The sequence below is a fragment of the Uloborus diversus genome, chromosome 2 (genome assembly GCF_026930045.1).
Source record: "Uloborus diversus isolate 005 chromosome 2, Udiv.v.3.1, whole genome shotgun sequence".
Classification (NCBI taxonomy): Eukaryota; Metazoa; Arthropoda; class Arachnida; order Araneae; family Uloboridae; genus Uloborus; species Uloborus diversus.
The window spans coordinates 112743574-112769037 of record NC_072732.1 but is presented as its reverse complement, the minus strand read 5'-3'; the positions used below and the strand labels follow the sequence as shown (position 1 = coordinate 112769037).

Genomic DNA, 25464 nt, shown 5'->3' with positions numbered 1-25464 from the left:
TGCTAGAACGTTCTTTTCTTTTTTAAGGAATTTCTACCATCGCTTGAAAAGTTATTAACAACAATTCTTAACGCACTAAATTTTACTACAGCAAAATAATGCATTTAGGGCACTTATCTATGTAAGGCACGAAAAACATCGTATTATACTTTATTGCTACATCATTTCATCAGTTTTTAATCATTGCAATTTTAAAATTTACTTCCGTGATTTTAGCAGTAAGGCAATTCCATGGTAACAGACGTTTCAATTTTTTCAAAACGTGCTACAAAGACATGCTTCAAATATGTTAGATCCTTTTTTCAGTGAACTAACTTTGAAGAAGGTGGCTTCTACTCCTACGTAACGCAATTTAATTGTCTCAGTAAAGGACGTATCTCGTGAGACTTTGCCAAAAAGATTAATTAGTTATAATATTAAGTAATTAATTTTCTTGAAAGCTACAGAGTTTAATATTGCATTATGCCAAAGTAGAATACAGATTCTTCCTACCGGTACATCATATCCTTATTAGGATAACTTGTTTAAGAGTTGATTCGCTTGTTGCGATGCAATTGCCCAGAAGTCATCCAGATTACTTCATGTGGGTTTGGTCGTCGTACGTTTAGTCAATGCCAGGGTGCCCACCTAGGGGATCACAGCACAGACTGAGCCATTGGGGGGTGTTTCGAGGGATATTTTCCCTTCTTTGGGGAGGGGTCTCACTTTTGAGGGATCTTTTGATAATTAGGGGGCTGCGCCCTCGCTTTGGAGTGGATGGGCATTCCTGTTATTGCAGTACCGTTTCAAAAATTGATCTACCGTTAGATTTTAATGCAGTATTGTTTAATCAGATTCGAATAATAACATTCTATTTTATTGCAACGTTAGTGCATTAGTTCATCACAATTATGTTTTATTGACGTATAGTTCTTTTTCATTTTATTATACAGAACTATTTCGAATATTATTATATAATTATTATAATTAATCGAATAATAAAATTGTATTTTAGTGCTACATTAGCGCATCGCTTTTTTGGTTTATTATACAGAACTATTTCACTGAAACATATTTTTGTTCGTCTTAAGTATTTTTATTTTTATTTTACTTTTATTTTATTTATTTATTTATTTATTTATTTATTTTATTTTTATTTTACTTTTATTTATTTATTTATTTATTTATTTATTTATTTTATTTTTATTTTTTTAATGCTCTTTTATTGAAGTGTCGATTTTTATTAGTTATAATAAAGCTGTGTGTATTACTGAAATATATTTCAGCCATTTAGTTTTTTAGATGGGTAGGGGGTAGTTTCTTCAATTCAACAAAGTTAAAATTTACTGCATTAGGTTTTATATCTTGCATTTAATGATCTTCTGCTAGAACATCAATTTGCTTCTTTCATATTTAGATTGAAGTATAGTTTCAGAGATTCAATATTGATACATTCAATAACATTATCATTTCAACTTTTTCTGCAATCGTCAGTTTTGAAAAGCATCCAATAATATTTACTTTGGAAAACTAATATGAGTTTGATCATTAATTAAGAACATGTGTCCTTACCATATCGCATAACTAGCAATAATAATTTTTGCAGTAACATTTTTTGCTTTGATTTGATTACAATATAAACGATCTATCATCTTGTGCACTTATGTATTAATTTGGCTAAACAATAAGAACACGAATGTCTCTGGATCGCTGTGGGCCATACATCTTTAAGTGGGGTTTGAACCGCCAGGTCATCATCGGGAAAAGTGTAATACCGCTCAGCAACATCCATTCTTTTGCTATGATTCAAACATGAAGCCCCTGTACTGTGCCTACGCAACTGAGAGGCTGACATCTTTTAATGCAATATTCCTTCAGGATGTAAAAAGCATTATTTTACTGCAGTACATCTACACCTTTTATTGCTTATATTTATTCCCCCTGCAATAAAGTTTGAACTTTAGTACTGAAATGTTATAATTAACATGCTTTTTGTTTCAAGTTTCTTTCGTTATGCTTTTACGCAAAACTGTTTTTGCGCGTTTCAACTGCATGTCTTTTACTACAATACAATACATCCTTCGTTTTAGCATTATATTTTACTGTATATTGCGTCAGCAATTTTGCTTAGTTTTTATGTGCTAAAAAATTGATTTTAAAATATGGAAGAGGAGTCATGTTAGTTTAATGTAAGTAGAGCGTAAATACTAAGCCTATCTACTGCGGCAAGAAAAAATACGCAACACACATACCAGTGCTTGAGCTTACTTAATAAGGCATTTAAAACTACGCGTGAAAACCTCTTAACATTTCTAAGAGAATTATAAAAGAACTTTTAGTGAGTAAAAATACTCTACATGTTATTCCTCTAAGAACAGTAAATTGCACTAAAATTGCAATTAATATTCACAGCAGTAACACACAAAACATCATGAGTTTTAGTTCAGAAAAGAATGAATAATATCAGTTTCACTGGGCAAAATATGTTATCTGTCTGCATACGCCATAATGTTTTCAGCTTAAAAAAAGAATCAAACATTTTCGATTAGTATTATTCTGTATATTAATATATGGCTATCTATCTTCAATCACAAATCTCCATAGAGGAAGGTTTCCTATCAGGAACGTATTCTCCGTGATAATAGCGTTATTCCAGAGAAATTTACTTTCGGAAAATGGTACCGAAGTATGAATTGTCAACCAAAACTAACTAAAAAGCAAATACCAAACAGTTCTTTAAGGCATCCAGAGATCGTAGTTTCACCGTTGTTAAGGATCACAAGTCCAGAAAACGTATACCACAGCTGAAGGCATGATGCCTCTCGTAAAATCTCGGATTACTTTCACATTGGTTGCTAAAATTTAAACTTATCACACCAACGAGGGATACGCAAACATAATACGACTCCCCATCATGAAGTGAATGCAAAAGCTAGAGCAATAAGCTGAATTCTACAATTTTACTGCTTTCAGATATGTTACAGCTATTCCTGACTGATGAGCTCTCTAACAAGAGTTAAACTGCAGTTTCTAGATGCCGTAACGATCTGTTTTGTATTTGCAAATAATTCTGCCTGAACTCCGGCAAAGAAAAAGTAATCTTCAACTTGCTAAAACTAACTATAGCTAAATAAAAGATCATTGAAGAACATCCAAGCAGTCAATTTCAATAAAAGTCTACGGGTAAAAAGAGTTAGGATAAAAATTGTATAGCTTCGAAAATGTTGACAGTCAATTTGTGTGACAAATATGACGCATAACAAAATAAATGCCCTCAATATGATAAACTCGGTGAAGTGAAAGATATTCCCTATGGTTTAGTTCATTCTCAAAATTTGCTATAAATTTGTTCCCTTTCTGTCTGTAAAATGTTCTTAATTGCTTGTAAACAACGATATGTTTTAAATTTTAAATTATGTTTCCTCTTCGCTGCATGCAAGACTGCGTTCGCGATGTTCGATCATTCCATAAAGAATTTCATTCAAATAACTGAACTTATTTGCTTATTATTGTTAAAACGACATGCATTTCTTAAGAGTTTTTTATGATTGTTAAACATTAGAATGATTTTAAAAAAGGTTTTGGACGTAGTATATTTCTTTTAAGAATTATTTTTCATTTGATCCTATGATTAATATAAATTTTCAGTTCGAAAGAAACAATCTAAATCTTAACTACTAAATTAGGCATACTTTTAACTGTTAAAGAAATGGCTACTCATATTTTAAAAGAACAATTATGAAAAGATATTAATTTTCATACCACTAAATCGGAATTAATTTTAGTGTTTTTACAACAGTCTGATGTACATTGTCAAGCGTCATATACAAATTGATAAAATTTGAAGCAGTCTAAAAAGAAATTTAAATATTTTTTTATAATTGAATTCATCAAGTGGATTAACAGAATACTTGCAGATAATTTTTCTTCAATAATTATGATACGATTAAAGAAATACAACTGTATAAACTGATTACTAAAATAATTCAGTTATTAACATTATATTGCATTTAACACCATTTTTCTGACCCATAATCAATCAATGTGTGAAATTTTTAATTCAATAATTGGCTTCTTATTTTAATGTTCCATGGCATTCATTATTTTCTTACTTTGATCAAAGTGTATCAAAAACTTATTCAAATATAGGTGTCGCCACTTAGGAAATTTATTTATTTGTTTATCACCTTATTAATAGGTGATCGATGGATTATAGGTCTGAAAAACTAAATATATCCGTGAGTGATATCGAAACATATTCACACAAAACATTGAAATCGTTATTAATAACAATTAATATAATATAAAAAACAGCTCCTGAATAATTTTATGCATTATCCTCGCATCCAGTGTGCAACAGAACAATTCCAACTACTGCACAAATTGTGAATGAAAATTGCACGCGGGTTTGTGTAAAAAACTCAAGCTATGCCACAAAAAAAGTATTTTTGTTAATAATGATTTTTTTTTTTTTTTTTTTTTTTGACACTGAAGACAGAATTTTTCATAGCTTCAAAATCCATGTACGCAATTTTAATCGCAAACTTCTGCCTTATAGCATCTAAAGTATTTCTTTTAGTAACATTTCAGAACTATAACTGCATTCTAAAAAAATGCTAACAACAAAAAGACTTGGAAACAAATAATCAAAAACATGTGAAATGCAGAAATATACAACAAATCATGACCTTTTTACAGAAAAATGAATACATAATAGAAAATAACTACTTTTGCCTACAAAAGAATTAAATTACACGTATTCTACAGATTGAGCCGCACGAATCAGGGCTCGCCTTTTATGCTATGCGGCCCTATACGATATGGAAAAAATGGACCCACGCAAACACAATTCGTAAACATGTTTTTTCGCCAGAGACAATAGTGGGACGCCATATTCAAAAAAAAAAAGTTTTGGAGCAAATCAAGGTCTTAATATGATACTACCTTTAACTGATTCATTCCCTTCTACTACAACTCGTATAAAACATTTGTGATGTGTTTACTTTTTGGTTTTTGTAGTTTAAATTTACTGTGTGTGTAAAGTTTGAAAAATGTTCTTCTAAACTGCGAAATTTTAACGTTGAGCCACATTAGGTTACATCGTTTGTATGCCACCACCCACTAGCTGTGTAAACCAGAATCATGCCGGATTTGGGGTGAGAAAAAGCCGAAAACGCAGACTTTAAATCAATAATAATTACGTTTTTGCATTTCTTCAAATTTTTGAGATGTGCCACTTTTGTTGCCAGTGTGAGATATGCTGGAAGTGATTCCAGTTTACTTCTTGACCACTTTAAACATTTGTTTGAAGTTTGTTAAGCTTAACGTGCTAGCAGTAGAAGCAAAATACTCTCTTAAAGGATAGGCAGTCGTTATGATACAAATCATTTTCTAAAGTGTATGAAACTTTCATGAAAGGCAACATTTTTTCCATAGAGTATAGAACCAGTGTAAAAGACGGGATACTTGTCATAGCTGTATAACAAAAAGTAGTCAATCATGGAAAGTAAAGTGACGATCATAATCCGAATAATTTTAAAATAATCTACAGCACCATGTACTCCAGTTACGTAATCATCGCACATTGACGTCGACAAACAAAAAAATATATTTCAATTACAATTCTTATTCTTCAGCAACATTCCAACTTCCGCAACTCGCATTAACAAACAAATATGTTCAATTTAGTTGTAATTTTTCACTGTGAATTTATTGCTTTTAAGGTTTTTGTAAAATCAGTTGCGTCCTTTGATACGCGAATTCAACAGTACTTTTCCATTAGTTACGTCACCCTCGGCGAAAATAGAAAAACAACGTTAACATCGTCGCCATGTTTGCACCTGTTATCTTTAATTTTACTTTTTTAATGGTATTTTTTAATGTTTATTAATTACTTGAAAATAGCTATTCATTCGATTACTTTACATTTTAATGAAGGCTTGTAATGTAGTTCCATTTAGCTGGATGATTATTTTAATATAACTTTCATGTTATTTAACCGTTTGATTTTTTTATTCGGTGGAGTACTTAGCTATTGATAGCTAAAATTAATTAATAAGCATATAGTCCATAAAAACATTCGTCCATTTAAACATCCTTTTGAGGGAATTTTTATTCCTGTTTTAAGGTTTGATTTATTCGTAAATCCAATGTGAAGACAAAATAGTGTTATGGTATTACTGAACAAGTCATTGCTATGTAGCTTACTACCAAACGGCACGACCTTGAGGGTCACGGATCTGGACGAAACTCTGGATTTAAGTTAATTCCCACTAGATATGAGCCCAGGTAAAGCGGTTTGACTGCATAGGTCCAAGTTCGGCCATAATGGGGGTCCGAAGTTTCTAGTTTACCTCCATAATGCAATGGTTTTTCCTTTGAAAATAACCTTTTTCACACTTTTCTTAATATTGCATGATAGTATCACCAAAACTGAATACATTCACAGTATAGAATTAATTCCACCGCCCCTACGTTGTACTAACAAGAGACGCAACAGATGTTAGGAAAGCAAATATTGTGCCAAAATTTCAAATTCCAAAGAAAAGGCTATAGCAGTTCCGGGGCCAAACCAGCAAAGTTAGACCCTCCTTGCAGCCGCACTAAAGCCTATGTACTCAAACTATTTTTCCTGGGCTCATATCTAGAACGAATTGACATAAATCAGGAAGTTTATCCAAATTCGTGACCCTCACGTTTTTGCATCTGAACTACACTGATTTGCAGGAGTCCAGAAATGCAATAGTGACTTTTATTGGAATTTGAAACTTTGGGACAATATCTACCCTCCGAAGACATTCGACGTGTCTTGTCAGTACAAGGAAGGGGGGGATATTGTGAATGCATTTAATTGACACATACGGCAATGCAAACCAAGAAAAGGGAAGAGAAAGTTCAATTTCAAAGGAAAAACCATTGTTTTTTTCTGAACTTAAACAGCAACTTTGGATCCCCGTTGCAGTCGAACTAGTGCCTATGCAGTCAATCCACTTTACCTGGCTTCATATCTAGTGCGAATTGACTTAAATCCAGAATTTCGTCCAGATCTGAGACCCTCAAGTTCGTTCCGTTTGGTAGTTAGACTTAACATGGCGGGAAGAAATGAAATGACAAATTATTGCCAAGATTTTAAATGCGTAATGTAACGTACCCATAACGGAAACTTACATTACTTCTCTCAATTTAAAGCATAGCTTAATTCTACGCATTTTCGAATTTTCAATAACAAATGTTGTTTTTCAAACACAACTCTTCAAGCTATACTTAAAGAAAACTTCTAGCATATTTTTCACACTTTAACATTTAACCTAAAGAGTACATTATTTATGTTAAGCGATTTTTCTGCGTCGGTTATTCTGCAGTAAAATGTGTACTTAAAAATGAGAAACAAAATCTGAAAATACAGCGCATAATTAATTACATTCAAACTCTTGCAGTAAAACCAAAATTTTTGTGGGTCTTCAAAAAGTTAAAAATAGATTTCAATTGACCATACTAATAATAATAAACATGAAGTCAAAATTTGCAAAAGAACTAACAGTTTTATCTAAATAACAGATATAACTTTCAATATTTTGGACGTTATACATTTATACATATAAGTGTAGGTATTTCTATATTTATGCTGCATTGTATGTATTTAATTGAAGCAACATTTATTATCTTTATGTCTTTTCTTTCTTTCGCATATGTTGCAGATAATTTCAACGTTATAAAAGATGAAACATCATTGAGTATGTTTTACATTTTGGAGAGAGTTTCAAACACTATTTAACAGCAAAAAATGATTTAAAAATTAGTATACTTGGTTATGTATATATATTTGCGATTAAGTAATCTGCTAAGCTGTTTTAAATAAAAAGCATTCAGTAGTAAACTAGATAAAAGCAACATCAGTGCACGCCAAATTAAAAAAAAAAATTCTTTAACATAAGGAAAATTTTCATAGAAAAATCATAACACTTTCTCGCAATGAGAAACACTTAGAGCTAAAGCAAAAACTAAAGCTTTAAATTGTATTTCTGATTTTAAATATTACACGCGGTTCTAATGCGCAAATAAATGCTCCACAAACAAGAAATGGTTCATGCTTTTAAAATCGTCTGCGCTGTAATGCAAAATACAAAAAAACATAAATATTCGTTCATTAAAAACGTACGTTTAAGCATAGCTAATATACATACATAAGGCTTCATTTCAAACATTATCAGTTCCTGATTCCTGCGCCTGCAGATTATTGCATGAACTGCACAGCAGCTGCCCTTTCCCAACGAGAGATGTATTATTTAAATGCATGTAAATTGATGTTAATAACACACATATTTGGTTTTAATTTTTCCCTCGTTCACAGCTTATATTATAGACAATCTTCAAATGTAGTAAATTGGCAAATATTTCACTGAAGCCAAAGCTTATTAAGTGCCGTTTTCAGTCTTAGTGATGTAGGGTAGTCCTGTAAATGAATGCTTAAGTACTATTTCATTTTCAGAAATTTATAACATTATTATAACTAGCATTCGGTACAAGACAGTAAAAATAATGTTAATAATGTGTGCATGTAGTTCATTTGAAAAGAAAAAAAAACTAGGAGAGCTTTTATGGTTGTAATCAGTGAATGGACATGTCTAACTTGTGAACAAACGACTTTCTAGTCGATAAAAGTGTACGACTTTTGCTGTAAGTCAAAGATTCATTGAATCTCCTTCATATTCTGTATTTATTTTACTCTCATCTTTTATTTCATGCCCTGTACTGTTACACTTTTTTTTTTCATTGCTTTATGGAGTGTTCTTTCCTTTTTTTTCTTTTTTTTTTCAAAATCGTTTCTTTTTAGTGATTCATTTTTTCCTTTATTTTTCCTTGGAAGAAATGTATAGAAGAAAGTTACGGTTGCCAATGCACCTAAGATAAAAAATTTAGAAACTTCAAAAAAAAAAAACTTCAAAAAATGCTGATTTACTGTGTTGAGCGTATTTATTGGTCGTGCTTAAAAAAAGCAGCAGAAAATACTGAAAAATTATTTACAGGAATGAAAAAATAAAATCTGGAGGTCTGAAAAGAGGAATTTCAGAAATTGGCGTGGAGAGTATGACCAAATTATTGTCAAACTTAGACGGCAACAAAAATTTCCCAATTACCAAAATAACATCAACTCACATGCATTTAAACTATCATTGCATAAAAGTTTTTCTATTTTTTATAAAGGCTACATTTAGGGTATTGTTACGTACGTTGCTCCCTTGCTTAAATCGCTCTAAGCGATTTCTTAAATTCATCTGTTCACAACAATGAAAGGAAATAAAAATTGTGCGAAATTAGTATCAGGAAAATAAGATTTCCGATTGAAGAGAGAAGGCTGAAAACCATGAGAGCCATCTTGAGCGATTGCTAAAATCAGTTATTAGTTCTTATCTAAGGATTTGCTTTTATTTACCGGTGGGTTCTTTGTTATTCAAGCCATATTCTTGCTTTCATTTGGCTGTAATTGGTTTCCGATACTAAAGATGCTAAACAAATGATGCATTGAGAATCAAAGGGATGTAACTGGATTTTTTAAAGTTTTGAGCAAAACGCGCAAAGTTCAAACTGCATGCCTTTCTTTGAAAAAAAATTTTCTAAATCAAGCTGTATCACAGCACCTGTTCGGGCTACTATTACCATATCCTGCCCAATACAGATGAGAGCTTTCTCCTGATATTTGCACCAGTTATCTAAAAGTTTTAAATTTTGGCAGTTACACCCCTTTGCTTCTTGGTGCTTCGAATCCTAGAGCTGGAGTTAGTACCTGGAGGAAGGAAGTCAAATACATCAGTTAGGAAAAGCTGAGGTGATGATCCCAATTCACTTGGTTCAACTATACGTCGAATGGTAGACACGTTTCGCATGAAACTAGAGAAAGAAACCTGATTTATTCCAATATACTTTACTTTAAATGCTATCACGTGACTTGGGATCTTTGCTTCAAGAATAGAGAGAAACTCTCTTTACTCTATACCTCTTCTAAATGTGTTTTCGACAAAAAGTGGACTCTGACCGTTATCAGCCGCTGCCCCTCAAATGTTGCCTCAAATGTTGCTGACGGACGCTGAAACACGCAATGACATTCAAACCAGACTCGCTCTCAGAAGAATAAGATCTCTAAACAGACACAAATGTTTCACCATCCCACTCCGCTTGAGAGGATTCAGAGGAGGAGTCCAAGCCGACGGAAGATGAGGAAGATGATCCCCGTAAAGGCACAGAGAAGAGGTGCGTCGCCCGACAGCGCCCAAGCACCATTGCAGTTGTCGCGTTCGCAGAAGCACATGTGGCCCGTGTTCCCGCCTTCATACATGCACACGTGGTCGACCATGAACAAGTTGATCAACAGGCTTTTCGTGCAGGTGCGTCGGACCACTTCTTTTGCTGGAAAAAATGTATGTATAAGGAATCATGTTCAAGCACTGAGAAAAAATGAAGTTTTCAAAAATGAGTACATTCATGCTTTCAAAATTTCTTGAAACCTTTTGTTTCAAATATGAGTGCCCATGTTTTCGAATAGGGTGCTGAATAATTTCATACTCAAAAATGAGTACATAACTCGGTCAATACACAATTTTGAAATTATTACATATCCAAAAATGTGCACAAATGCTTTGAAAATGAGCACATGTTGATTTGAGTATTTGATGAGTATTTGAATGTTTGAAATTTGAATGTCTCATAGTCAGAGCCATTTTAACACTGCGATATGTTCGAATTTGAACCCTTTTTTGTTATTTTTCAAATTGTTGATCCTAGGAAATGTTTTTTAGTTAAGAACTCAAAGTTAAACCTCCAAGTACTAGACATCCTCACCAGTAGTTGCCGCTGAACTATATTTTCTATTCTTGGGAAAGCCTAGAATTGAACAAGGAATTGCGCTATTGAGCAACCTCAATCACGTGCTTGGCTTGGACAAGAACAAATTGATGCCAAGAAGACGGCGAGTGCGAAACCTATTGGTTAACTTTCTTTTATTTTTCAAAAGAAAATCTTTAAAATGGAATAGCGGCAAACCTTCTGGAAACCATTTTGTTTACTTTCGGTAGATGCATTCATTGAACAGAGTGTAGTAGTTGAAACTTGTGAAGAAAAATAAATTAACAAGAGCACATGCGCCAAAAGATCTGCTAAGAATACGCTGAAAGGTACACATTACACATTTAAACACCATTTTATAATTTTGTAATTTTAGTAAAAATTTAAAATTTTCGTAGTAATTTCTATTATAGATCAGCATTTCTATGGATCAGCATTGTTGTGGTCTGCCAATGATTTCCATTAAGAAGTTACTCAGAACTCTTGCTTTGTGAAAACATTGAGCTGAACAACTGAAAAAATTCGTGTTTTTTTTTTTTATTTTTAATCTAGGTATATTTGTATAAATCCACTTGCAGCATGTATTCATCATGCTGTTAGTGAATTTTTGGTATCATTTCGCACACATGAGTTTGTGCGAATTTCAAAGCTTTTTTTTTTTTTTTTTTTGTACACATGGAGTTTCTTACAAAGAGTCAGATTATTTTCAAGTATTAAAAAACTTTTTTTTGTTATGTTTCATTATGTCATTTTAGTTTTTTGTAAATAGCGTTTAAAAACAATTGGAGTGAAGGTAATTACTTCTTCGTCGAAACGCAATACACATTTTTTATTCATTAAGAATGAAATGAAAAGAATTATAACTAAAACCATTGCACGTATTTCAATGTTGACATCTGAATTTACAAAAATAAAAACTTTTTTTCTTGCTTCTAGACAAAATACAGTAATTAGTTTATATTAAGCTAGGTTTTTTTTCTTGATGATAAAACGGAAAGAAACTTGATTTTAAACACATTTGTGTAATTATGTAATAGGCACAAATGCTAATTAGAGCGCAGGGAAAATAGTGTGTTCTAATAAGCTCTGTTAGTTTTTTCAGTCATATGTAATTAAGAAGCTTTAGTATTCATGAATGTCACAAATCATTACCATCCTAAAAAACAGCGAGCAATTTGAAACGAAAAAAGGGTATAAAAAATAAGCATCTCAACATCAAGCACCTTTTTTTTTCTTTTCAGAGAAAATTCGAATTATACAACTATGTCTATATCTGTTTATTTATACATCTGTAGATTTAGGTACTTTTCAATGTCATTAGATAAGAATAGCAAAATTTAGTTTCTCAAAATTGAGATTTTAAAAAGTTTTTTTTTCCGCTTTAAATTCGATCACAAAAGTTACATATATTTAATAGTACAGTAAAAACGTTGAACTAGAGTTTTTAACCAACAAAACTAGAATTTGGTTAGAGTAAAAACATTTTAAACGCTATACTGATACCTCTATCTTAGTTAAGATACTAAGTTCTAACAAGACTTTTGCCTGCTTAAAAATTAAGTTCCTTAGTTTAGTTATTTCTATTTGTAATTTTTTTTCTGACTGCCTAATTTGTTTTTTATAAAATAGTTAGACTAATCAATTATTTCCAGAAACCGACCTGTGAAAAAGCCTTTAAGAGAGATTTTTGTAGAATTCGTTGCATTTATTGCGTGCAAGTTGCTTTCTTTTTGTGCCTCGATCGTTTTGTATTGTCATTTTCAAGCGGCGCTTTTGACTTCTAGATTATTACACTGTAAAAACGATTCAGAAACGTTCCTGGGAAATAATGGACAGCTGATGTGCCCAATTTCTGCCAATAACATATCTTTCAAAAGCCGGGAAGTTTCCCGCTAAAAGACAGTAACCTACCTGGAGTTACCCTTGAATTTTTTTGAAGAATTTGGAAACCTCTCCGGCTATATAAAGCCAGTTTGGAACCTTCCAGGGAAATTAGGTACGTTGAACGTAATTGATTAGAACCTTCCTGATTTACTACGTAAACTCCAGAAAAATCAATGCAGTCATTGCCAAAGCTAAAGCATAATTGCAAGTAAGAACCAAGCAGTTCATTCCTTCCAAAACTGCAGCTATCCAGTGAATTATTCACTCTCACTGGGAGCTTGGTCAATCTGGACGGACCGTAATTGAACTGAAGCCGATACATTTAACAAACAAGCTTAATCAATCTTTAAACTGGGAGCTAAAAAGATTTTTGCATTCGTGCAACTTGCATCAATTCAGGAAACTTTTTTGAAAAGATACTTGCTTTTACGAGGAAACAGATGAAAACCCGTGAAATCCCGAAACGTTACACAAAAATAATCAGTCACGTTTCGGATTTTTTTTTTTTTTTTCAGAGTACAATCCCTTTACAAGTGTTAATGTTTTTTTCAATCGTCATTTAGAGGCAGACTATAAATGATGTCACATCACCTTTCAACATTTTTGACACCCATCCCTTGTCATAAAATGTCACCTTACTCCCTCGCCTGCCCCTGTCACATTTCACTCAACTTTTTATTAACATAGTTTTGTTTTTGAAAAACGTGATTCCACTCTTCTTGTTATCCCCTCTCTTGTTCTACGACCCCTTTAGGGTAATTTTGATCGAATAATTTCTTTTTCAAAGTGCTCCACTCTTTTTCTTAGTATTATTGCTGCAACTATTGGCATAAAAGGCATAAAACTGAAAAAGCACTCGGAAAGTATTGTATGGTTACCGAAAATAAGAAAAGGATAATGTAGAAGCTTTTGACAATGAATACTTATCCTGATTTAAAGTCAGCCTTTCACTTAGGAAACTTTGAACCATGTCAAAAATGCAGTGTAATATAAAATACTTTAATAAATATAGAGCAATTTTGAACCATAACTCTATAATTTATAAATGTTTAAAATTCTCCACTTTTATTTTACAACATTTTTAAAATTTATGGCATTGCATAGAGTATTACGATATAATAGTTTTTCAAAAACTTTAAACCGGCATTCCAGAGTAGCTTCCAAAACGGAACTTGAGAATTATTGGATTGTACTATTAGCTATGTTAAGTGCAGTAGCGTACCAAGGGGTAGGCAAAAGTGACTCTCGCCAGGGGTTCAGCAGCCAAGGGGGCGGCATTTTTACTAATTTTTAAAAAAAGGGAAGTTTTTTTTTTTTTCCAATTTTTTAAAAAAATTGAGCATATAAAAGTAGAAAAATGCTTTTATAAATAAAAATAAAAGTAAAAATAATGATAATTTAAAAAAAAAATCGCAAATAGAAAATGAAACAATCTTTAATTCTCAAAAAAGGGGGGGGGGGGCTTAGCCGTGGCGTAAAATTTTATTTCGATTCATTGAGTTAGCTAAAGACTACGTTCTATGCCGGATAATTCCATTTTTCTTCGGGGGTTCGCAACATTTTGTCATTTTTCAGTATTTGTTCTCATTATAATAAATAATATAAGCATAAAAAGTCTTATTTGAAAAGAAGATTGGGAGGCCTTAATTAGCAAATATATAGCATTTGTATTTTGCCTGTTTGTAAATGATTGTGTTTTTTAGTCCATTTCAGATTAGCAATGCTTTTCGTATTTGCTTTAAACAAAAGTATACTCCTAATTGATTCTCCTAATTTGTAGAATCAGTTAGTCAAATGTTCCCCCAAAAAGATCTTGGATAGGTCACATTGACCTTCGGTGACTTCCCATCGGGGCGACCTCGGGGCAGGGGCGCAATTCCTTAAGTTCACCAGTGGCGCCAGACCCCGTAGGTACGCTACTGATTAAGTATTGCCAACTTATTTTGTAAAAGAACAAGTAGAAAACTGATAATGTATCCTTGCCAACAGAGTGAAGCGTTGACCCTTTGACATTTTTTTTTTTTTTTTTTTTGAAGTCAAATGTACTAAAAAATATGAAGTGGTGTAAAGTTAACTCACGTGGTTCAAAAATACCCTGATTGACTGAAATTATGTTTGATGAAATGCAGTGAAATTTTTAGACACCCAAGTAATTTCGGAAACACTCATGACAAACCAGAATGCAGAATAAACCTTTTAGAAACCGAGAAGTTGGGTATACTCACACGTAGCCGCATGCATGACTATCTTGACACAGCAGCCCTCGCACTGCTTGAGTGGCGGGAGGTCGTTGGGGTGAGCTGTTGAGTTGAATGGGTCCCGGCACCGGGGATCCGTCCATGAGTCGCACTCATAGCACCAATAGGTACTCTCTGAGGAAGGGAAAAAATCAATAACAGATGATCTTTTTCAGAATGAAAAAAGTTTATCAATTCTGTTCTTGAATTATTTGTATAGCAAATATATTAATCGCACACAATTCAGAAACGTTCCTGGAAAATAATGGGCAGCTGATGTGCCCAAGCCAGTTTTGCTAGTTTCACATCTAGTAAAAATTAGGAACATTTTCATCTAAAATTCAGTAGCCTTCCTGAAATTATCGTGAAAGCCTCATTAAAAATCCAGAAATATGTACCAAGAATTTTACTCGCTTGCAATTCTTGCAAAGCTACGTAGTTCACGGACTTATTCTCTCCCTTTGGGAGCTTAATCAGTCTGAACGGGCCGTGATCGAATTAGAGGCGATACATTTTATAAGTACGCTCAGTTAATCTTTAACCTGGGAGCTAAATATATTTGGCACAAGTGAAAAGTTTGCATTCGTGCAACTTGTATCAATTCAGGAAACTTTTTGACAATGATACTTGATTTTTCCAGGAACTGGATAAAAACCATTGAAATCCCTAAACGTTACATGGAAATACTCAGTAACGCTTCGGATTTTTTTTAAAGTGCAGTAAAAATCTGACGCATGCGCCTCCTCAATTTCCTGAAGTGTTAAACACCTGTCGAGTTTTGCCAACACTTCCGATGAAGAGAATACCTAAGCACAGATACAGATCAAGATTAGTGTTGAAAAAGACAAAAAAAAAACTGAATAAATTCTCACTTGTTTTTTACTCAGCTGCTTAGCGCCTTCAACTCTCGCCAATGACTGTGCCAAATCAGATCGCAACACCAAACTGAACAGTGGCGATTTTACTTTTTTTCTAGCTAACTATACTAAAACTCTACAGTTGAATCCGAATACTTTTGGTCATTCTGAGCGCATAAATTCTAATCGCTAAAATTCGCCTGTCGTTTAATACATTATAACAGATCGTTGCTATTAAAGTCACCAACATTTCTAAGAATGAAACTGTAGAACGTTCCCCCGACAACCCTGCTTAGGCACCGGAAAAAGGTAGGCAACCTTAGTTTAGCATTTTATTTCCATCTCTTACTCCTCATTTACGATAACGATTTTTGGAAACTCGATGAGTGTAAATTACTCAATTTTAGGCACCTTTCAACCCCTGGCAACCATAATTAGGTCACGTGAAAGGTAGAAATTCTTACTTTCACGTTTTATTTACAACTTTTACTCTTCAACTCTGGTAACAATTTTAGGAAACTCGATGAGGGTAGGTCAGGCCTAGTGGGATCCTAGACTATTAAGACCAGTGATAAATGTATCTCATTAAATCCTGTCTCAATTTGTTGAGAAACTGAATTGATCATTTTATTCAAAATATTGATTTAATATTTTGACTACAAGTTCATGTGGGTTTTTTCACCTCTTCTACATTGGCATGCAACAGTAAAAACTGTTATGAAAAGTTCTGTCACAAAGTTCCACACTTGGTTCAAGTAAGCATTAGTGCAAAAATTACTAAGAGTTTCAATGGTCAATCTAAGAATTGACATTAGCGGATTGAATTTTTTATGATTGAGTGTAGCATTGTTCAGAAAACGCTTTGCAGTATAAATAATGTAAGCGAAAATTCAAGCAAAGTCATACATGAAATACACCGCCAGCTCAGTCATTTCCAGCCGAGGACTGCAGTTTCGTGCTTATTAGCACTCATCAGTTCAGCATAGGAAAGTGACTGAGCTGGAGATCGAAAAAACCTCTTAAGGAAACCAAGAGTACCAAACTGGTAACTAATATAGAATTAGCACAAACTAAACGAGTGACCGAAGCAATGGTTCGGTTCAACTCGAAGATTGAAGGCAAGGCATGGTATATTCAGTAAATTATCGCCCCTTAGCCAGGGCTAAAGCAGCAATATATGAAATACGCCACCAGCTCAGTTCTTTCCAGCCGAGGACTTCAGTTTCGTGCTTATTAGCACTCATCAGCTCAGCATAGGAAAGTGATTGAGCTGGAGATGGAAAAAAACCTCTTAAGGAAGCCAAGTGGGCTTGGCTTGTTTGTTTTGGTTAAAGTTGAAGTCATTTGTTCAAAAATAATTTGAACTATGTGTTTATTACAAAATATTATAATACCCCCTATGTGTTTATTACAAAACACACCAAACAATATCTGATACTTATAGAAATTTTATGCAAAATTCCGAGTTTTTGTATGATTACTCAGATAAGTTTTGATATGTATTTATTTCATGGGTTCTTTTTTTGCAAATAAAAATACTGTTTTTAATGTAAGAGATCAGATTAAAACTTATATTAGATCCTATTTTCTGGGAAAGTTTGGTTTTTTTCTTCAATTAAGAACATAGATTCAATTTAAACTTGGTTTAATATAAACTATATTCATAATTTCAAAACGAACAATCAGAAACTTACTCAGGCACTCTTCTTCTGCTCTACAGCACCAAGAACTGATGCACAAAACTGAAAAGAAAAAAATAAAGTATTAACATTTTTAAACTCGATTCAAAGTTCTTAAGACAGATTACCGATATGGAATTTTTCAGTTATAGGTAACTCACTGGTTTTGACGACTTGCTTACTTTCAGTCTTGGCGAAAATTCAAAAATTGCGTTTACATCTTCATCATGATTGCTCTTCTGTTTTTGATTTTACATTTTAATGGAACTTTTAATGTTTATTTTTGACTCGATATATTTATTTAGCGAATAATTTTACATGTTATTATTGAAGTACTTAAAGTTGATTCACATTGTTGCCAGTTTAAGTTTGCTCCAACTATAGTATATCCGCCCATGAAATTTGGCATGTTTCGCCCAATACTTTAGTCGCTAGAGAGCTCTGAATACCTCGCGATTATTTTATAGCCACTCTGTATTTAAAAAAAAAAGTTTTTCAAGGACACTCTAACTGTTTCTCGGTAATACAACTAGTCATATTTAAAAATAAGACGAAAATAAGAACATTGAAAATATTGTACATGTAAAGGTGGTTGAAAAGTTTATATCGTTTGAGTCTTTCCAGTCCGGATCGAACAATATTTCACAGGGCCGACTCTAGAGTCCATGTCAGTCTAGTTGAAAACTAGAGGCTCAGGTCGGAATCGGAGAATAAATTTTATACGTTTTCAGGAGAAGGGGACCCGGCGACCAAACTGACAAGGAGCCCGCCTTGGACCTCAGCAGCATTGGTATTTTATCATAATTTGAGATTCCCAGGTTGCAAAGATTCTGGAGCTGTGAATCGAACTGCTATTCTTTCAAAGCATTTTATAGTCGTAACGAGTGCATAGTTACATTTTTTCGGAGATTTTATAGGTAATTAAAAGTTTTTTCAGCATTTATTTTTCCACATTTTGCTGCAAGAATTTCTAAAAGCATGGGTGGATGCATTTTGTCCCTTATTTTATTATTAACTAGCGGTACCCGCACGACTTTGCCCGTAATAGAAAATTAAAAGGTCTGTTGGTTTGCCTGTACATTTACAAATAATTTATGGTAAATTTTCTCGCCAATAGGCTTGTGCCCATGTTACGGTTCCACGTCATGATAATTTCGTAATTTACTCGTCCATCTTATGATAATTTTGTTCTTAAAATTGGAATAGAAAAAGAACCACATCGAATTTTCGAAAAATCGCTTCAAGGTGCTCACCTCCATGCTACAAACTAACTTTGTGCTAAATTTCATGAAAATCGGCCAAACGGTCTAGGCGCTATGCGCGTCACAGAGATTCTGACTGACAGACCGGATCCGGACAGAGAGAGATCCTGACAGACAGACCGCATCCGGACAGAGAGAGATCCTGACAGACAGAGAGAGAGAGAGATCCGGACAGAGAGACTTTCAGCTTTATTATTAGTAAAGACGATATTCGAGCTACTTTTCCGATAGCCTCTCCACTCACACATAACAGTTTGGCATTTGGACCGAAAGTTGAAACTTCTTTCTAGGGTTAATTCACCTCCCGGAGAATGCGTGTTTTGAAATCTGAAGAATTTTTGATCGAATTCTCTCAGTATTTGTAATATTAACATCAGTGTCTTAACAAAGTATATTATCGCATTGAATCTCAACTAATTATTTTATTTGATGACATAAATGAAAAAGTTTAGCAAGGGAATAATAGCTTCCATTTTTTTATTGCATAAATGGATCTGTACAGTTTTCTAACTATAATTATTTTTGTGCTGAGAAGAAATAATTTTTTTGCAAAACATCGATTGCAGACGATTAAGCAGTTCTTAGTAAAATCGAGTCAAAAGATTTTGTGCCTTTCTGTAGTTTTTAGCTACAAAAGAAATCTGAACTTATTTGCTATCCATCATTCCATAGGCCTTTCTCAAATGCCCCGTATGTCGTACGTTAGATGAAGGACTTATTTTGAAGGACGCGCTACAAATTGTTTAGTTTTCGGACTTAGAGAAATCGCTAATTTTGATTTCGTTTCTTTGTGTTAACTAAATTTAAATTTAATTATGTTATTTTTCTGAACATCACGTCAAATAAAATAAAATATATGACTAATTACTAGTTTCGCTTTAATGTTGATTTTCTTGTCAAATTCAAATTTTTATGCTAAATCTCAAATATTAATAATGCTAAATCAAACATTAAAAATGTTAACTTGGCAACGCGGCTTTCACTACTCCACTGCTCCTTCAAAAACACGACCTAGTGTTATTTTTCCCAGTCACAAAAATCATTACAGAGCTTCAAAAGAAAGAGCAAGAAGGGAGAATTATCCCTGACCGGACCGAGGAGGAGAAAATATTGACGAGTCAAATCAATGATTAGTAGAGGGGCTATGGTAGAAAATAGAGCCGGAAACTGCATTTTGCGATAAAACCATGATACTTTTGTGTGCATGTAGACAATATATTACTAGCATTTTTATAAGGGAAGACATTTCAAAATCCCCCTCCCTCAACCTCCTTACCGGCCATTTTTGATACAAAAGTCCAAAATTACTCTTATTTTTTATTTTCAGAAAAATACCCACTGTATCTTATTTTGAGAGTTCTATTACGCTTATACTAAAGTTTAAAAAGGAATCAAAATATCTTGAAGTACCTTAATTTTAATAATAATGAGGTTGTTTCCTTCAGTCAAAAGTAGTACTTTTTGTCACTGAAATTGGTAGAATAAGCAAAAAAAAAATGACATGGACCCAGAAAATACTTTCATTTTCCCAACAGTTATTTCTTAATTAATGTTTTTAATTGTCCGATTTTTGAAACAAGGCGTGTTCTTGATGACGGCACAAATGATGCACTTTGCCGCATCTTTTCTACCGCGATTCGACGTTATGATAATCAAGAAGAGAATTAAAATTGCGCTCTACGCTTGCTATCAAACATATCGTTGCCGATACACGTGAGTAAAGATGCGAATTAAATAATTTGCTCCGTGAATGGCAACACAGAATGACATTTCATCATTTGTGATGTCATCGGACAGAAGCATAAACATTGAAAGCACGCCGATTTAAGTTATTTTTTTAAAAATATTAAACTTAAACAAATGATTTAAAAAATGGTCAGATCCTATGTTTTTAAGCATGCTTTTTCAGAAAAAATTCTTTTAAAATTTTGGAAACGCCCCCATTATTAAAGCTCCGATTTTTTAAAGCAAAACTTAAACTAATCAAAATCTTTAACATTTATGCATGGGTCGCTTGAGAAAATTTTTCTTATGTATTTTAAAGAGCACTATAATAAAGAAAATAAATTCTTTTACAGTGGAACCCCAGTAAACCAGAACCCAGAAATTCGAAACATTAGGTAATCTGAACATACGTTTAAAATTTACTAATAAAAATTTATTACAAAATTAAAAATAAAACTAGAAACTAAAAATTATATTGTAAAACAAAACTAGTATTTTTTCAAAACGTAAAACAAACGATTGCATTGTTATTTAAGAATGAATACAACACTTGATTAGTTAAAACGAAATCGATTTGCTTTATCGGCAAAAAAACAAAAGTAATAAGAAAACTTCAAACACTTTGAAAAGAAATCGCAATTTTTTTTAGAAATTTCTCTCACATTCAGCAGTTTTATAAGTTTTATTTGCACTTGTAAAATGACGGGGAGAAAAGGGCATGAATATTTTTTTTTCATAGAACTCCAAAACTTATTATTAAAAGCTTAAAAACAAATTTCAAGTTTTTTTCTCATTAGACGATTTACGGCGTTTGTTCCATAGTTTTAAGGGATGTAAGAGAAAAAAGTAATTAGTTACTGCAATAAGAAATTTAGGGCTATGTTAATAAAGCAAACATTGTTGTTACTATTAATCAAATTATTATTTATTTAAATATAACTCACTACTACAAAAGCAACGGCTAAAATGCAATTCAAATCTGAGTAAATGATACTCTGCTTACGTTCGATGACCTCGACCGGTAGCAACCGGTCGGTTGATCACGTGACAGCTAATGACGTCACTCGACACCCTCAGAGAACACCCGCACTTACCAATTGCTCGGTTTATCGGTTTTAAATACTCAGACAATCTGAGCAAGTGGGTCTCTGAGGAACTTTATTTAAATATAAAAAAAAAAAAATACATTATAAACATTATTATCAGTTACAGTTTTGATTTGCCATTGACAGAAATTCTGGAAATTTAACATCAATATACGTAATAAAGAAGACAAAAACAATGCATAAGAGCTTTACAAAAATAGAATAAAACGTAATACGACATAAAAGAGTTGTTACTTTACAGAAGATAACGCGTTGCAGTGTAAAAAAAAAAACTAAATTTAAACGATATTAACTATTGAAAATAGATAAAATATATGTATTATCAACGCTTTGAAACATGAAGCCTTCTTTAGCCGATAGACTGAAAATTGAGTTCAGTCTGATGCGGGTTTAATGCTGTGAAAAGGCGATGAATACGTTTTTATTGAGTGAAAGACTATGATTACGTCTGATATGCAAATGTGATGTTAGTGGACAGAAGAAAATATAATGCTCCGGAGAACCTAATTCCTCCCAAGAGCAATTAGCAGAATCAGAAAGCGAAAATCTGTGAAGATATTCTGGGAATGGTCCATGATCTGAAAGGAAAATTGTCTCAAACCTACTTTTAATGCGTTTAGAAAAATGAACGGTGGGGAAGAATTCAAAGACTCTACGTCCAGTAGCCGCTTCATTCCCTCTAAATTTCCAGTCATCTAATGTTTATTTTTTAATGTATGAAATTAATGATGATTTTAGAAGAGGAATAGATAAAGAAAGAAATTGCGGGTCTTCAGCTGTGAACGTCCTAGAATGCCCTTTTACCCAATGAATTGAGAGAAAAGTATTACCTAATAATGACTGTTGGATATCAGAAACGGTTTTATTCTGTTGAAGATGATTTTTAATTTCTAAGAGAGAAGACTGACTATCCGAAAAAATTTGAATGGAGTCAGCGTTAAGTGAATTCGAGAATTTTAATGCTTGAAAAATAGCAAATAATTCTGCTTAAAAAATAGTATTATTGGGATGATAACTGCAAGACGATGAAAGAGTTTTGCCCTCAAAATAAGCAAATGCTGATGTTGTACCAGTGGAAGTGCGAGAACCATCAATGTATAAACGATGAAATGGAAGATTCGCAGAATTGGAATTTGTTGAGGTTAAATAGTTCCATCTATAATAATCTCTGCTGATTCTATTCCTATTTTCCAAATCCATACTTTCTCCTTACTGTTAGTTCTATTGGAGGAATACCAGTCAAGGTTTGCAACGCGATGTGCGAGCAAGTTCTGTATGCTCCGGTTATAGTGAGAAGTACCGTGCGTTGAAGAGGCTAATGACATCAGCGGTTACTAATCGGTTGTTCACCAACCAATACTTCATCGAACGCTTTCGGTTGATCACCGGATACTTGTGCAGACGAATAACGCAGGTGAAAAATACTTATAATTGGTCAAAATGTCATGTGGTTCGCATAACCGATCAACCAGCTTAACTTGCGGTCGACCGGTTACCGATAGATCAACCGGTGAGGCTAATAGAACGACATCGGTAGCAACCATCAGTTTCTGGTAGCTCTCATAGAACGCTGCGGTTAGTCACCAGTTACTAGTAGCTCTTATAAAACGCTGCGGTTAGTCACCAGTTGACCGGTTGAGGTTGTCGAACTGAACGAATGATTATTAAAAGGTAATTTAAAGCGTATGAATTTACAAGTATAAGTTACATAGATACATAACATTTTCCATTACAGTATTTATGTACATCGGAGTGCTGGTAAGTCCATTTTCGAAGCACCCACAAATATTCTGAGAGCAGTTTTTTCTTTTTTACACTTGCATGACGTCTCTTGGAATTTACCAATAAAAACTATAAACTTGCAAAAAGTTTACATGTTTATTTATTTTTCATTCACAAAAGAATTTTCATTATGACAGGCTTCACGCTGTATAATGTATTGTGTAACGTACGTAAATAAATAATTTTTCAACTTTTTTTTAGTTTAATACTAATTCTTGCGTTTTTTCATAGTTAGCCTTTTGTATTGCGCTCCTAACAAGGCCAATTTACCATTTTTTGTTAAGCTGCTGAAAAATATAGTTTAATATTAAATATTCACATGGAATGATTATTTTGTTATTTTTTTATGAGTCATTTGATGAATGTACTAAAATTGCAGCAAATTGAATCGTAAATGAATGAGCAAGATGCACATTTGAGACTCTGAAACTCAGGTTCTGAACTTTAGGTTGGTCTGATTTGGCGCACTTATCTTTCATATTAATTTTCCTATCCAACCCAGGCTAAAAATTGAAACATGGTTTTAAAGCTGAGATGCATAAGTTTGGTTTAATAAAATAATTTTTGAAATTTTTCAATTACTAACAGAAAAGCAGTGCAAAATATTGAAAACCTGTGCTAAACTAACCTCATTGAAAGTAACCCACCTACCGTGTTTCCACGAAAATTAGACCTGATTTAAAAAAACACACCCTAGCGTACTTTTTTTTCTTGGTCAATTTTAAATTCTACAACTGAAAAAAACACTTGTTAAGATCGTCAATCGAAAGAACGCCCACACAGACGTCTCATTAACAGAGAACAGGAGGGGCTTCTTGAATGACCAAGTACATATGCTACAGATGTGCATATTTGAAACCAGGGGTGCCAACCTAGGGGGGGGGAGTCATGGCGCAGACTGCGCCATTGGAATTTTTAGGGGAGGGGGTGCTTTGAGGGGTACATTTAACTTTTTGTGGGAGGGCTACTGCTTTTGGGGGGAGTCTTGCAATATTTGGGGGGAGTGCGTTCTAGCTCTTAGGGAGGTGCGCACCCCTCTTTTAAACGAAACAAACGGATGTGCTTGTGACAAATTAGATTCTTTAGATTTAGTATTGTTGAATTAATGTCATGTTGTAAATTCTTTCCTTTTTAGCCTACTTTCCCAGTAAAAGTCAGAAAAGAAAGAAAAAAGCATGAAAGAAGGCTTAATGCATCTTAAAAATATCGCGAAAAAAAAAAGTCAAAAATAAATAAAATAATTAAATAAATATCGAAAAATTAAAAATTGGGAAGTAGGGTATTGAGATGGGGGAAAATGTCTGTCGGTCTGTCTGTCGATCTGTTTAAATTTAGGTATTCAGTTATCGGCGAATAAACTCGAAGTGTTTCTACATAAAGATATGCGCAGACGATTTTTTTTTTTTTGAAAAAGAAAATTTTTTCTTTAAGTTAACATTTTATTATTTTTTTTTTCTTTCTTTTTTTTTTAAGTAAGTGCATTAACTTATTTAAAAAAATGTTTTTGGCAACAGGGGAAAAAGAAACATTTTTTTTTTGCTATGATGTATTTATTTTAATCAGCTTATTAATTTTAATTATTAATTTTTCGTTTTGAAAGCTATTAAAGATTTTTGTAATGTAAAAAAATGTATTAGCTGCTTTGTTTAAAGTTGCTGCTATTTTATTTGTTCGTTTTTTTTTTCTTTACGCATCTAATTTTTTTAGATGAGTGAGGAATATTTTATTCCTAGAAATCAGCTTAAAGTATTTTAAAAATATGTTTGAAAAAATTTGCGATTTTAGCTATTTTTGAGAATATTGATCAGGTACTAGAAAGTAGTATGGGTATACGGGAAAGTAGGCTCGTCTAGTTCTAGACAGAACTTCTTGTTTAAAATATGGCATAAAAAATTTAGCCAATACAATAAATCTTTTTTTTTTTTTTTACATTTCACTTTTCAAAGTAGAATACTACATAAGTTGAGAAAAAGGGGACAGGTAACGTTTCTTAAGAAGGTAATAGAGAAATTATAATTAAAAGGCGAATAATATAATATAAGTAGGTGATATCTGCTAAATCAGACATTGAATACCTTAGTTGGGGAATTTGGGGCGAAGTGAAATAGTTAAGA

General features: G+C 33.0%; 1 protein-coding gene across 1 annotated transcript; it reads right to left on the bottom strand.

The window, feature by feature from the left end:
- Positions 1–10162: 10162 nt before the first annotated feature.
- LOC129216489 (protein quiver-like) lies at positions 10163–20020 on the bottom strand. The gene is made up of 4 exons (XM_054850704.1): positions 20014–20020; positions 17491–17538; positions 14928–15074; positions 10163–10383 (listed from the first exon to the last, which is right to left on the bottom strand). Exons 1-4 carry the CDS (start codon positions 20018–20020, stop codon positions 10163–10165), a joined length of 423 nt encoding a protein of 140 aa, XP_054706679.1.
- Positions 20021–25464: the final 5444 nt, after the last annotated feature.